The sequence below is a fragment of the Natator depressus genome, chromosome 6 (genome assembly GCF_965152275.1).
Source record: "Natator depressus isolate rNatDep1 chromosome 6, rNatDep2.hap1, whole genome shotgun sequence".
In the NCBI taxonomy this organism is placed as follows: Eukaryota; Metazoa; Chordata; order Testudines; family Cheloniidae; genus Natator; species Natator depressus.
The window spans coordinates 87,055,613-87,070,981 of record NC_134239.1 but is presented as its reverse complement, the minus strand read 5'-3'; the positions used below and the strand labels follow the sequence as shown (position 1 = coordinate 87,070,981).

The 15,369-nt window shown below is 39.6% G+C and overlaps 1 protein-coding gene across 2 annotated transcripts in view; it reads right to left on the bottom strand.

Moving 5' to 3' along the window:
- MIPOL1 (mirror-image polydactyly 1) overlaps nucleotides 1–15,369 on the bottom strand; it is a 238,708-nt gene that overhangs the window by 178,390 nt on the left and 44,949 nt on the right. For both annotated transcript variants that reach the window (XM_074955879.1, XM_074955878.1), the window contains exon 6: nucleotides 6,404–6,533. In XM_074955879.1, coding sequence (XP_074811980.1) covers nucleotides 6,404–6,533 — 130 coding nt within the window. The remainder of the gene's footprint in view (nucleotides 1–6,403; nucleotides 6,534–15,369) is intronic.

Sequence of the window (15,369 nt, the reverse complement as noted above, 5' to 3'; positions counted from 1 at the left end):
TTTTAAATCTTTAGAACCTCAAGTAATTTCATTCTACTAGTCTTTAGAGTCAACCATGACACTGAACATATTAAAGTGCCACCTGCTCGACTCCATCTTTCAATAATGCTCCATATCTTCAGCACTGACTTCAGACTGTTAAGTTATTAATGTTTACTGCTATATATGACTACAAGGATCAATTGTTCATATGTGCTTAGATGAAGAAAGTTCCCGAGTGATAGAAAGCACCGGTGCTCTTATTTTATTTATTTCTGGACTTATAACTTTAACCTGAAATTATATTTGTGTTGTCTTTATTGCACCCCAAAATGCAATGGGACAGTAGGTTTGTGTGTGTGTGGGGGGGGGTTGGGTGGGGAGGGTTGGGGTTGGGTTTGTTTTAACAAAATGTCATTCTTCCCCTCCACCTAGGAGGACAAACATTTTAGTTAAACCTCACTTAGAAATTTTGTTTTATCCTATCACAAAATATAGGAGTTAAATTAAGCCTCCGGTGGTGCCCTTCCCTAATTCTGGAACAAAAATATTGAACTCTTTCTTTCTTTGTTTCACTGGCACATTTACTCATATGTAAAGAAGCAGTAAACAGTTTTACTGCTTTGCCGAACAGCTGCTATTGTGCTCTGCAACAGCAATGAGTAATAGCACAAATTTCTGCATACAGAGATGATTAAACAGGAAATTACACTTTTTTCTATAATAATTAAAAAGTTAATTATAATTAATATCGAAACATCTGATTATTTACAGAACATTTGGGGGTCCAAAATACAGAGAGTAATACCTTGTTAAAAATTAAGCTTAAACATTAAAGAAGTGCAGCCTCTCCCAGTTCATGGATACTTAAGCAAGTGGTGGATCCAGTATATATTAAGTAGCTTAAGAAAAAGCAGTTCTGGCAGAGGCTGTAATGTAACATTTCAAAAACAGTTACTGCAATCATCACACTTCCAATGTCTGCCAAAGAACTAGGTGTAATTTGTACTGTGATGCTGTTGTCAGAGATCACCCTTCAAACATCCCTGTGCCACACAGCAATTGACAATGTACTAACCCTGTGCCTTTGAATGCACTAGTCTTCATGACCCTAAATATGGTATAGCCTCTTATTCACACTAAGCTAGGAACTCAACCCATTCCTGCCATCTGACCTTTGACATTTAATACTAGTGCAGTTACCTAGTATCATAATTAGTGAATTTCCTCTGTGTTTTTTGTTCAGTTTGTGCAGGTTCATAGTCAGACAAAGTCACCCGAATTCTTGTAAGTATATATTAAGTAGCTTAAGAAAAAGCAGTTCTGGCAGAGGCTGTAATGTAACATTTCAAAAACAGTTACTGCAATCATCACACTTCCAATGTCTGCCAAAGAACTAGGTGTAATTTGTACTGTGATGCTGTTGTCAGAGATCACCCTTCAAACATCCCTGTGCCACACAACAATTGACAGTGTACTAACCCTGTGCCTTTGAATGCACTAGTCTTCATGACCCTAAATATGGTATAGCCTCTTATGCACACTAAGCTAGGAACTCAACCCATTCCTGCCATCTGACCTTTGACATTTAATACTAGTGCAGTTACCTAGTATCATAATTAGTGAATTTCCTCTGTGTTTTTTGTTCAGTTTGTGCAGGTTCATAGTCAGACAAAGTCACCCGAATTCTTGTAATGACGGGAAGCAATTCAGAAAGGAATGCTCTATTGCTGCTGTGTAGTGGAAGACATTTATTTGGGAGGTTCTGAGCAGATGGTATTCCCAGCATACCCCAAAACAATAAACATGTGCTGAGTAGGTTTGAACCTTACCTCTTTGATGGGATTTGACCTTATTAACAAGTTTACACACAAAATGTAAACTCCAGCCTGAACTCTCACTCATAGCTTAGTTATTCCTAGAGTTACTCCTTTCAAACAGGTCAGTCCAAGCCCCTAGATTCTTCTGACTAACACGGCCATCATCATTTCCAGAGCAGGCAAATGATCTACACCTGCCACTGTGAGTCAGCAGCATTCAACTGGCAGCTCCCTATGCGTTTCCAACACCTGCTAACAGGGTGGGTCAACGGTAGAACCCAGCCGACTAGAAGGGAAAAATGAGTATTATTACCCTTTGTGGGTAAGGCTATCTCCTAAATCTGATTTTGGGCCAGATTTATGGGGCAATGATACTTAAGTAACTTGTAAAAATCAACTGACTAACAGAGCACACATTAAAGGCAGCCATACTATTGCAAAGGGATCTAGTTTTATTTTAACCCATTGGCCAGTGGCAACTGGCATTTCCCAGCTTTATTCTCTAATGCAATCAACAAGTACAAACAACAAAGCATGAATGCAAACTGCCAACTCTCAATACCAAGAGGTTGAATACAAATGTGGAAAAATAATGGGGGCATTTCAGTCTGGAAAAATGCAGGTTGTTTACTGTGTAAAAATCAGCAGCGCCACCAAGAAAAAAGTTTGTAAGGGAAGCTTCATGAGAATAGTTTTTCTAACGAAGTCTTTCCTACCAATTATCTGTGATACAGAAACCACATTTACTCTAGGGCATTAGAGTAAGAAAAAAATGCCAGCTAATAAAAATACCCAACAAGAGGCAGATATCCATTTTGTCCTAGAGAAAAGAAACAGTTAATGAGGTTTTCTACTAAGGTCAAATATTTAAAAAGTAGCAACTAAGTACAATGCAAAATCTATTGTACTTACTTTATGTGGTACAACACTTACAGATACTATCCTTGCTACTGTGAAATACTGTCTGTTCTCAGTGATACAACGTATTATGGGGATGAATTCAAGCTGCAGCACAATTTCCAGAATTGTGAACATTTGGACCAACACTCAATTCTCATTCTGCAAAGAAGGACCAATCCTAGGGCTCATACTGGGGAAATAGAGTCAGATATATCATCTTGATATTCTTTACCTGCCTGATACATGGAGCCCTTTAGTGGCTTCATACAAACAGACATGCTTATGGCTCTCTCTAGCTCCCTGGAATAGTGGTTCCCAACTTTTTTCTGTTAGAACACCTCTCTACTGCCAGTTCAGCAGATGTCATCTTTCCTTTCTCTCTGGCTATTTTCTCTCATTTCTCCTTTCCCATGTGCTTCCCCCCCCTTCTTGTCTCTCTTTTCTGTATACTTTTTCTTTATTTACCCTTTTAACTTATTGCTCTTTTACATGTGCTTTGCTGGCTCTTCTTCCCTTATGCCCCGATACCCTCCTCCTTTCTAGTACTCTATTCTCCTTCCCTATGTCCTCTCGCACCAGAAGCCTTTATGCTGCTGTTGTGAGAGTTGTCTGTTGGTGAAACCCAGGGCTGAACAAGGGTCATGAAAGGAGTAAAGCTGCTGCCTGAGCCTGACACTTGGAACTATACACAAGCGGCTCTTGCAGTGTGCTCCATCAGAGTCCACAACAGAAGCAAAGAGGGAAGGGGAATGGCTTATAAGCTAACTATTGTTTTATCTTCAGATGCAGCAGCACATTTGCAGAGAGAGAGAGAAAGAGTGAGAGTGTACTGGGGGGCATCTGGGTCCTACATCTTTCCCCACCCACACTAAACCTCTGCATTCATAACAACAAAAGAATGGTCACACTGCATCAGACCAATGGTCCATTGAGCCCACTCTCCCATCTTCTGACAGTGGCCAGTGCCAGATGCTTCAGGGGAATGAACAGAACAGGGCAATTTATTGAGGGATCCATCCCCTTTCATCGTGTCCCTAGCTTCTGGCAGTTGAGGTTCAGGGACATCCAGAGCATGGTGTTGTGCCTTTAGTACGAACCTCTATTATGGTATTTTAAAGAAGTTTCCATACAGCTTGCAGGGATTTCATTCATGCTTGTTCTTTTAATTTCCTCCTCATTTTTGTGTACTTCCTCTTTTTGAAGTTAAATGCTACTGTGGTGGGTTTCTTTGGTATTTTCCACCCTACAGGGATAAGTTTAATTACATTATAGTGGCTATTACCAAGCAATTCAGCTACATTCACCTTTTGGACCAGATCTTGTGTGCCATTTAGGACTAACTCAAGAATTGTTTCTTCCCCATGGGTTCCAAAACTAGCTGCTCCAAGAAGCAGTCATTAATGGTGTCCAGAAATTTCATCTCTACATCCTGTCCTGAGGTGACGTGTACCCAGTCAATATATGGATAGTTGAAATCCCTCGTTTTTATTGAGTTTTCTGTTTCTGTAGCCTCTCCGATCTCCCTGAGCATTTCCCAAACACAGTCACCATCCTGGTCAGGTGGCTGATAGTATTTTTCTGCTGCTATATTCTTATTAATTCAGCATGGAATTGAGATTCTATGGTGTAGTTTGATTCATTTAAGATTTTTAGTATGTTTGAATCTATGCTTTCCTTCACATATAACGCCATTCCCTCACCAGCATTACCTATTCTGTCATTCCACTTTAGCTAGTCTGCCACTCTCTATGGTTGGAAACACTAGCCTCGTTTGCTCACTAGAGCTGGCATTTTTTGACAGAATGTTTTTTCACTGGAAAATGCAGATCTGTCTAAATGTATTGGTTTCAATAAAACTTTTGTTCGGATGGGTCCTCAGGTCCAGAATGCAGTTTCTGGTCAGACACACCTCCCCACCAGTAGTTATAGCACTCTCCTGGGACATGGGAGACTCAAGTTCAAGTCCCTGCTCTGCCTCTGGCAGTCTTTCCCACATCCCAGGTCAGTGCCCTAACCGCTAGGCAAGGGGTGGGCAAACTTTTTGGCCTGAGGGCCACATCAGGGTTGGAAAACTGTATGGAGGGCCAGGTAGGGAAAGCTGTGCCTCCCCAAACAGCCTGGCCCCTGCCCCTTATCCACCCCCCTCAGAACCTCCGATCCATCCAACCCACCCTGCTCCTTGTCCCCTGACCACCCCCTCCCGGGACCCCTACCCCTAACTGCCCCCTGGGACCCCACCCCTTATCCAACTCCCCTGCTCACTGTCCCCTGACTGCCCCAGAACCTCTGCCCCATCCAACCTCCTCCTTCTCCCTGTCCCCTGACTACCCCGACCCCTATCCACACCCCTGCCCCAACTGCCCCCTGGGATCCCACACCCATCCAAGCCCCCCTACTCCCTGTCCCCTAATCGTAGTTTGCCCACTTCTGTGCTAGGTCATAGATCCAGTCTCTCAATCTGTCGTGTTGGAGCTGTTCCATTTTATATAAATATTTAAAGATTCATTGGCCCAGAATGTATCACAGCCGCTCTCATGTTTTTCACAAAATGTTTCAAAAAGGTCTCTGATTCATTCCTATGTGGATCAAAAACCAAGTTCAAAACCATGAACATTTTCATGAAATAGATTTCTTGTTTTCCAGCCAACCCTAGCGCTCATACTCTGATACTAGGTTGTCTTCTCAGAAAGATAGAGGCCCCATGGGCAGTGGCGACATAGGACCCTAACAAACCCTTAAAAAAAACCTGGCTTTTGGAGCCTAGCCTGGGGGTCAGCAGTAGTGGGAGAGGAATCTAGTCTTGTACCCAATGAGTTTGTGCTTGACAGACTAGTCGAGACAAACAAAACACAAGGAGAAGAGAACAATAATTATGAAGAAACAGCATTCTGGGTTCTGGTCTATCCTGGAATGGGAGTAATTAAGAGGGGTATGTGTGTATGCATGCACGACAGCATGCATATTTGGGTGGGAGGAAGGTGGGAATTGTTGGGCAAATGAGAAATAAAGGGCAAGCTAGGGAGGATGTACTGGGGAAACAGGGAAAAGGAGAAAATTAGGGATGGGCAAGAAAGTGAGAAGAGGAAACAGTAGAGGAAGAGAGAAAGAGAAAAGAGAACAAGAAGGATAAAAAAATATAAAGGAAAAGAGAAAGAGAATGAGAAATTAAAATAGTTCTTCCTAAATTAAGAATGACTTTTGCTTAAATGAGAACAAGTAGGAGGGTAATGCAGACAATTTTTTCCACACTTCCACTGTAATTAGTAGATATTTTGCTAAAAGAAATGTCTAGTGGGCTCAAGGATTCGATTGATTTCCTATACAGTGCAACTTCTGACCGACAAACTTGTACTCCATGTGAAGAAACCACTGTATGAAATGTCACACTTCCCTAATTTATCTCTGAATAAATCAATAGTGGATCTTTTTCTCTCTTCTTTCTTTTCTTTTCTTTTTTGCAACCAGAATCATTCACCTTGTTCTCCATCTGGGGAGAAAAACATGACCTCATTTGATCATGTGTTTTTTTTTAAAAAACCTACACACACAGTTGGAATATTTAGACTATCGATATCCTCTTACGTTCTATCACACTGAAATTCATGTTAAGATTTACCACATGTTCACTTTTGAGTACTATCAAGTTTCCCTTGGCTTCCAATAAATAGCCATCTCTTCACATATAGCAGAAAAAACATACATACTCTTTAAGGGACTGCTCCAAATCCTTGGCTCGAAGAAGTGCTTCATCTCGCTCTTCATTGGCTAACCTAAGTCTAGCCATGACAGCTTCATCACGTTCTCGTTGAGCTGTATAAACTTCTTCCACGAGTGCTGCAAAATGACCAGTGTGTTTAGCACTGCTTTAGTTGTATCCTCACATGGGGCCCTATCTAACGCCTATAGAAATCAATAGTTTTTCCACTCATTTCAGTGTCCTTTGGATCAGGTCTTGACTGTACTTCCTATACAAAACATTTGCTAATGTGAAGATACCATAACAAGATTTTGCTTTATAGTTTTGAGAATATCAAAGTGCTATTGCTAGTTAACATACCTAGAGGAATAAGGAAGGGACAAGGTTTCAAGATTGACCTTCAAACTCATCACACCGAACAAGGAAACCATCACTTATTTGAAGCAGTGACTCTGAATACAAAACTAATTCCTGATGCTCACATTCATATCAGATACAACTAGCCCCGTTCTCTTACAGCAAGACATCAGATTAAGAGAAAGGATCTCCTGAAGGTGCTTTTAACACCACACTTTAACTAGCCCCAAAGTGGTGCACAATTTAGCTCTTGCACGATGCCTCTCTGGTATTACAAAGATAACATGGTCAGCACCCCTCTCTCCCTGTCAAACCTTTACTTCATTGTTAATATATTGTTCTATTATCCGTTAAAGCATTCAGGGACCTTTGAGCATTAAGTGCCAATAAACTAAGATTTACTGTTAGTTTGCTCCCAAGGACAGAAACCTTCAAGTCATTCCTCACACTGGGCTTACTTTTTCTTCCTGCATCTCCCTTGTCAACATGGCTAACATCATCTCTGGTACACCATCAGAATTCGTACCTCAACCCTGCTTCTGCTAAAATCTTTATTCACACACTTTCGTCATTCCCCCTCTCTAATACTGCAGATCTCTCTTTGCAGTCGTCCTAAATCCCTATTCTCAACTTCAGGGCACTCAGGACGCTGCAGTGAGACTACTCTTATTCCAAGGAGGACTATATCCTCTACCATGGCACTGGAATTGAATCTCCAAATTCAAATCAAAATTGTTTCCCCTGGGTCTCAAAGTTCTCTGTGGGCCCCTTTCACTCTAATGAACTGATCTTTAATTTACATAGTTCCCCTGCACCGAACTCTGACGCCTCCAAATGCTGGCATGTTTTCCAGTATTCTCAAGATTCTGCTGAGTCAAAGGCAATTGCATTTGTCCTTCCCCCTCTATCTGGAATTCCCTCCCATTCTCTGAGTCACGGATGAGTCATTTCCTTTCTTCAAGTCTCACCTTAAATAGATTCTGTTCACTTTAACCTAGAGCCAACTCTGCTGCTTTTTCTATCTTAGTTTCTTTTTTCCTGCTTCACCTTTGTACATTATTATTATGTCTGTATTAAAGTGGCTCTATCCAAGTTACTATAAAGCACTTTATGATACTTCATGGGAATGGCACTATATAAAATTGTAATTATATTTTATAATACACTTTTTGCTTACTACTGCACTTATATCATTGGTACCAAATAAATACATTTACAAATATTTACAGAAAATATTTAAAAGACAAACTAGCAATAAAATGTCACTGCAGTCAAAAATACCAGAACAAACTGTTGCTCATGACTAAATTTTGTTGAGAAAATACCCCATGATGAAATGTCATTTTTTAGTTATTTTTCAGAAGTTTTAATATAACCATACAGATATATTCAAGTACAATGACAAAGAAAACTGCAGGAGTATGGATTTAACACTATCACAGCATGAAATATTCACCAATAAATATTCCTGAGTGTTACAAGATAAATAATTCCTTAACAACCTCCCACCACAAAACTAAAAAAGTGGAGAAGCATCAGACACCTAATCTACCTGGATTCAATTGTAATACTCTCATGGAAGACCAAACATCTTCATAGTTGCATCTTATGTCTCCATAGATTAATGTCAGTTTTTCCAAGAGGGTGGTGTTGGTTTGGTCAGTCAGCCAATCAAAGAATGAAACAGGAAGAAGCTGATATCCATTTTCATAAAAGGACTTTTTTGGTCACTAAAAGTGCTGCAGCAATTCATTTCCTGGCATTACTCGAGCAGGGAAGATCTAGAATGTCCAAAACACAGAGGCTTGACGTAGGGGAAACTCCTACCCTGGTCACCCTAGATAGAGCATCACAAATGCCACGATTTCTATAGTTCTGCCTACTGTGCCATTAGGATTGTTCAATAAATGAGGTCATTTGAAGGGTTAACCACAAGCATATCAAAACATTTCAATGAAAATGTAGTCTATACAATGAATACCCTTTAACTTGCAGATTCCTTGACCCCTTCCACGAGCAGCTTTGGCAGCTGAGAGATGTAGGACACTGGGGGAAGGTGTGGAAGAATTAATCCTGACAGATCATCTAGAAAGGAATTCTGGGTTGAAATACTTCTGTCACCCCTGGAGCAGAACCAGAAGCATTATTGGGAAGTGGATGAAAGGAGGAAGAAAGATGTGATTTTTGTGCTTCTGAGGGTAGGGTGAGAGGGCCAAGGAGAATGGGGACAGCTACACAAGTTGCTTCTAGGGGTATGGTCTACCCTCTTGTTCACGGTTGAAGAGGAGCCCTCAACTCAGTCACATTAGAGAGGTCACAGAAGATATATGCCAAATTGTGTTTCTGGCAGGAAAATAATTTCTGTGTCATAAGAAAAACCATACCCGATTGTCCAAGAATATTCTGCCCAGATTTGGAGCATCCATCAAATACTCATTTAGATATCTTCAACCTGAATATTGTTTGGTGGCAAGAGGAAAAGAATTTTTCTGCTGCAGATGGAGGTAGACACAACACCAGACGATACCTGTCTCTTTGTGAGATGATATCCTTGCTACTGTGCAAGGGATAAAGTTAGGTGGATGGGCAGAGCATGCAGCTCCAGATCTACACACGTGATTTGGAGATGACAGAATCAGTAGCACATGCGGAGAATGATTCTGACATCTGGACAGTTGTGTGGCGCAGATAAGCACTGTGTCCTTACATCTATCAGGTTCCCAAAGGGACATAAGATTTCTGAAATTTGTGATGGCATCATGATGGCAACTGCTGAGGCTTACATTACAGCCTCTGTGTCTCTTGCTGAACTCACTTGGCTGGTTGTAGAAGCCTTATATGCCATCTGCCAGATTTCTCTGCTGGCCAGATCATCTACTGATTCTACATACATATTTTCATGTTCAACTTGTACATTCATTTCTGACCATATCAGATCATTTTTAGTATTCATAAATTTAAAAAGTTCTACAATTATATCAATATTTTTTTTTAAAAATCCTTTAATTTCATACAGGGTGCAATTATTTTGGTAGCTAAATGGGCTGAGAAATTTATTTTCACAGCAACAATCAACATTTTAAAGAGTTATGTCGTTGTAGCGGGGTGGCCACCCTGCTCCTAAAATAGAAGGGGTTAAAAGCCGCCCTGGAGAGGGCTGGGGCTGGGGATGGCTGATTGGGGAAGCAGCCACAGCTGGGCCACGCCCCAATCAGGCCCCAGCTGGCCTGTATAAAAAGGCTGTGAGCCAGAGGCCCAAGGGGTCTCTCTCTAGGCTGGGAGAGAGCAGGGCCTGCCTGACAGACAAGGTACTAAGGGTGGTGCAGTGCTGGGGAAGAAGCAGGCTGAGCGGGGGCTGGTGATGACTGGCAGTAGCCCAGACTGAGGCAAGATGGGGATAGTGGATTGGGGGTTCCCCCGGAAGGGGAGACCCAGAGGCAGAGTGTGGGGGTACTGCCAGGGGCACCGGGGTCTGTGAGGGACAGGGGGGCCAGAGCTGTGAGGCTCACTGGCCTGCAGACGGTGCTCTGGGGCTGAAAGAGCTAATTTCCAACAACCACAAGGAGGCGCTGCAGGGGTGTGTCCGCTCCTTTACAGTCGTGTATAGAAGTACAGCCCCACTCCTACAAGCTACTTGGTAAAGGCAGACTCCTGCAGTTGCACAGAGCCCTACTGAGTTCAGGAGAGCTGGAGGATAAGACTGTAATTCTTCAAAGTTAATAACGAAGAGAAACATCCAACTGTGCAAAAAAAAAAAAAAAAAAAAAAAATCTCCCACCCACTATCAAGCTCATATTTGAAGATAAATAAGCAAAAAAGGATTTTTCCTAGAACTACCCCTGCATGAATGTGCACAGAGTGTGGAGCAGGGGACAAGGTATGCCTTCCCTCCCCCAAGCTCCAATGGAGGGGTTGAGCTAATCTCAGTCCTTGTGATCCTATGGGGACTAGGACTGAATGACACCAGTTACCGCACGGATGGCCAGGAGGAGCCATGGCCACACCCACTCCAGGGGCAAGGCACACTGAACCCTCACATGCCGTTGCGGTGGCCATGCTACCTGTGTCCATTGGAGAATTCTGGGAAGCATTATGTCATTTGTAAGTGGCTTATACTTATCACCTTCCTTTATCGAAAACAGCTCTATAAATAAGGACCAAAAGAGTGAAGAGGGAAAAGAGAGTATTTTTATATGATTTAGCATTCTGTTACAGAAAAATACCACTATCAACAATACCACATCTTTCAACCAGAAGGATCTCAAAATGCTTTACAAACTTTATAAAGAAATCATCACCCACTGAAACACAGCCACCTCTGGAGTGAAACAGAACATCTGTTTAACAGCACAACATTTTAACGCTATATTTAGGACAGGATCTGAAGAATGAGAGTCCAAATAAAACTCCTTGGGAGATATTTTGACAGAAAGGATGCAGTTATCCAGGTTGGAACATCAGGATCCACAGCCCTATCTATGCTTATGAAAAGTGTCATGGGACTGTGAATGAACATAAGCAATCGGGTTCTTATGTCCACTACAAAAGATGGCACCTCCAGCAGCACAATGGCCCATAGTTCCATGCTAGCACACTAATTCGGTGCCTGACTCTAAGAAATGAGAACCAGCTACTTAATCCACCCTCCTGGGTTTTCCATGGAAGCCTGCCATTGAAGTACCAACCAACCCTCCTCTGTTTATCTCAAGAGCTGACCAACAAGAATAAAATTTTGTATACAATTTCCCCCCTTGAAACTTGATACATGAACTGAACATGTATATTCAGGCATTAAGGTAAAATGAAGACTTGTTTTTTAGTAATAGCACGTATATCTCAGGACATGCAAGAGTTAATAGAGGTTATTCCTGCAATGTTAGATAAAATTCACCTAACGAAAAAAACACCCCCGACTGTTTTCCAGTGACAGGTTTCAGAGTAGCAGCCGTGTTAGTCTGTATCTGTAAAAAGAAAAGGAGGACTTGTGGCACCTTACAGACAGTCTCTAAGGTGCCACAAGTACTCCTTTTCTGTTTTCCAATGCTAACTAAAAGTGTACTTGAAACATATTTATATAGTACATTGAACAGCTAAATTTTATCTGCTCTGGAATAATGTAATAACATCTTTGTCTTTGTTACCAAAAAACTTATTATACTGGAGCTCTTTATTTCAAAATGATCATTATGCTAAGTCCATCAACTCTAAAACATTTTTTTTTAGTAAAGAAAACAACTGTAAACAGAGAGCTTTGGTAAGGTAGATAGCTATTACAAAGTTCACTTAGAAAATCAATATAGCATTTTAGTTGGAATTTGCTCATTAAACACCCACAGCTCTAATGCAAATTATGATGGAATGAATAAAGCAAATACATATGCTTCTTTCTTTTTATTAAATGTAAAATCTGCTGTTAATTGCTTCTGGTATGTCATATAAACTTTTCTCCTTAACTATTAAATGGAAGCTTTTACAAAAGTCATTAGAGAGTCTCTTTCTTTAACTTGTATAAATTTCAATATTTGTTCAGTAAAGGTTCACAGCAGTTAAATTACATTAACAAATATTATTAGCTACTATGTAAGCCAGCTAAGTAAAATACTTATATTGCAGGTAAAACAAATCATTGGGTGTTTACAATAATATTTGGATATGCCCATTTTTAAACAAGCTTATCAAATATCCTGTAATTCTTAGTCAAATGAGAGACTCAAAGTAGATTTTTTCCCCAAATACTCAAATTTGTTTAGTAAGCTAATTGTTTTCTAATATGGGTGAAAGTAAATATGAAGAAGATGAACCATACCAAGTATGAGTTTACTGAGTCAAAGTAGTGTACATATTTTCTTAGTTAAACCTGATTCTGTTGGCAAACCTGTCTTCCACACTTTTTAAACTACCTTTAAAATATAGTAGTAGCAAGAGAGCGTGTTGGAAATCATTCTAGTTTAAACATTAGTTCATGATTCTCCAAACAACAGAACTTTGGGGGAAGGGAAGGAGTACGTTTCCCAGGAAAGAAGACTGTTTGCTGATTTCCTAGAGGTCATCTGTGTAAATAGAAAAGCTGAATAGGAAAGGCAAGAAAGAAGAAATTGTTAGGATTTAAAACATCTACCTCAGCAGAAATCACTTAACATTACTCCTGTCAAAAAAATGAAAAAGCCAGAATAAAGGCAAGACCTTATAACAAAAAGATGAGATCGCTATCCACAGTACTATCTCAGAAGATATAATAAATATTACAACACTGTAAGGATTGACTTTCAGAATAATTCCCTGTTATGAAATATACCAGTACAGTATTTTGGAACTTTATAAGGTGTTTTATAAATGAAGTAATAAAATTCTGCCATATATATATATATATATATATATATATATATACACACACACTCGTGTATATGTCTCTCTCAGAACAAAAACCAAAAGCTCTAAGAAGTACTGAAAGGTTTTATTTGTTTGTTAGTATTTTGTTACTAATTCTTGTTGTGATTGTTTATTGGGCATTTTCATGGAATAAGAGTGGGAAAAGCAACTTGCTGTTAATATATTGGTGGATGATATGAGGGTTCTTTGGGTTTTGGATTTAGTATTCAAGATTAGTGGCTGTTGAACTCTGCATGACCTAGGGTTTTCTTTAGAGTTGGCTTTGGAATTATCACTTTTAATGGTTATGCATAGTATGTATTTTTAATGTTATAGTCAATGCTGGGGGTAACAGGGTACATTTTTATGAAGAAATGCTTGGAGTTTCCTTAGTTAAAATTTTTCAGAACTATCTGAAAATAAAATATTTCTAAGTCTTTTTTACTATATGATTTCACTGATAATTCATATAGCTCTATAGAGAGTTAAGATTTAGTTTGTCAGAAAACAAAGTAAATGATAGGTTTCAGAGTAGCAGCTGTGTTAGTCTGAATTCGCAAAAAGAAAAGGAGTACTTGTGGCACTTTAGAGACTAACAAATTTATTTGAGCATAAGCTTTCGTGAGCTACAGCTCACGAAAGCTTATGCTCAAATAAATTTGTTAGTCTCTAAAGTAAATGATGTATTTTCTATTTCGCCCTCCCCACCAAACATATATTAAAGTGAAAGTAAAATACAGGAAACACCACACTTGGTAAAGTCATACATTGAATTTAAGATTCCAGTAATGGGTCTCTTGTTTGTTCTGCTTAGTTGTTTCTATGAAGGATCTGTCAGCTGAAATTTATCCCGGGGAATGGATGTAAATGGTTTTGGTTTTTTTTGTGTTTGCTTGTTTTTGGAAGGAGGGCAAGAGTGGGAAAAGAAAGGAGAAAAACAGGGAAGAGGGTCACTAAGAACCACCTTCCTTTTCACCTTTGCAGCCTCCCCCAGCATTGGGGTGCCCTGTCCTTCTGGTCAGAGCAGGTTTGGAGCCTGTCTATGCCATTTCTAGATGGGCCAGTACTATTGATATTTGTTTTAAAACACTTGCCAAAACTCAATTTCCATTAAAAAAATCTTTTCTTTATTCATTTACTTTAGAAATCAAAATAAACTGACAGACTTTTTTCAGGTTTGGGTCTAGTCATTAACCCCCAGTTCTTATTTTAGAAATTGAACTTATAATAGTCAAATAAATTGAAACAGAGTAATTACATTACTGTGAATGTCATTAAAATGTACTATTAATCTGCCTACACACACACATTGCAAAATGCTGATAATCCCTGGAAATGTTGTAAACCTAAAGGCCCTATTCTACTCTCATTGAACTCAGTGGCAAAACTCCCATGTCTTACTTTTTTTTTTTAAATGATCTCTAACGTTCTGCTATGAAACGGACAACATGACCAGGTTCTTCATTGCGATTTTGAAAATTACTATTAATTTATTTTAAATTTTGTCAGGTAACTAAAAATTAGAAGCACATTGCTGATGAACAAAAATTGCAAAGCGTTTTTGACTAGTCTATACTAGGAGTTACCGACTACAAGCTATTTACACATAAATGTGACTCTGTAGATAAAGCAATCTGTACAAACACAGATAGACGCACTGACACTTTTATTGCTTTGTGTTTGCTATATGTATTTAGTTTGTTGTATTCATCTGCTCCTAAATTTCCAATGCTGTAAACACACTGATTTAACTAAATGGCTAAAACTATTTAGCTGGCACTTATCAAATGTGGCTCTGTACCGTGGTTTCGCTGTGTACTCAGATCCAATTCAGTGAAAAAAGAAAAAAGAATTTTTGTGGGTTTCGATACCGACTCTCCACAGGACTTGCCTAACCTGGCTCTTGTGAAAGCTAATCCTTGTACAACTTTAACCTCTCTGCTTTCAACATACTGAATTCCACACAGCTGACTTTTCAAAAACTGCACAGCAATCTTGTTCAGCCTTTTTCTGTGAGTAACTGATTCCTGAATAGCTTTATTTAATTATTTTAATGGAAAAAGGACTGGTAAGTAACATGGGTATGTATACAAATGTAAGCACATTATGGTCATGTTTGGGTGTTATACTTCAACAACTATAGCCGGTGTAGTCCATGCTATTCCCTAAAAAGAAGATGATTTGAAGTCCTTTCTTTTGAGTATAAAGGAAAAACAGATCTTATATTTATGGTTTACTTGGCATCAT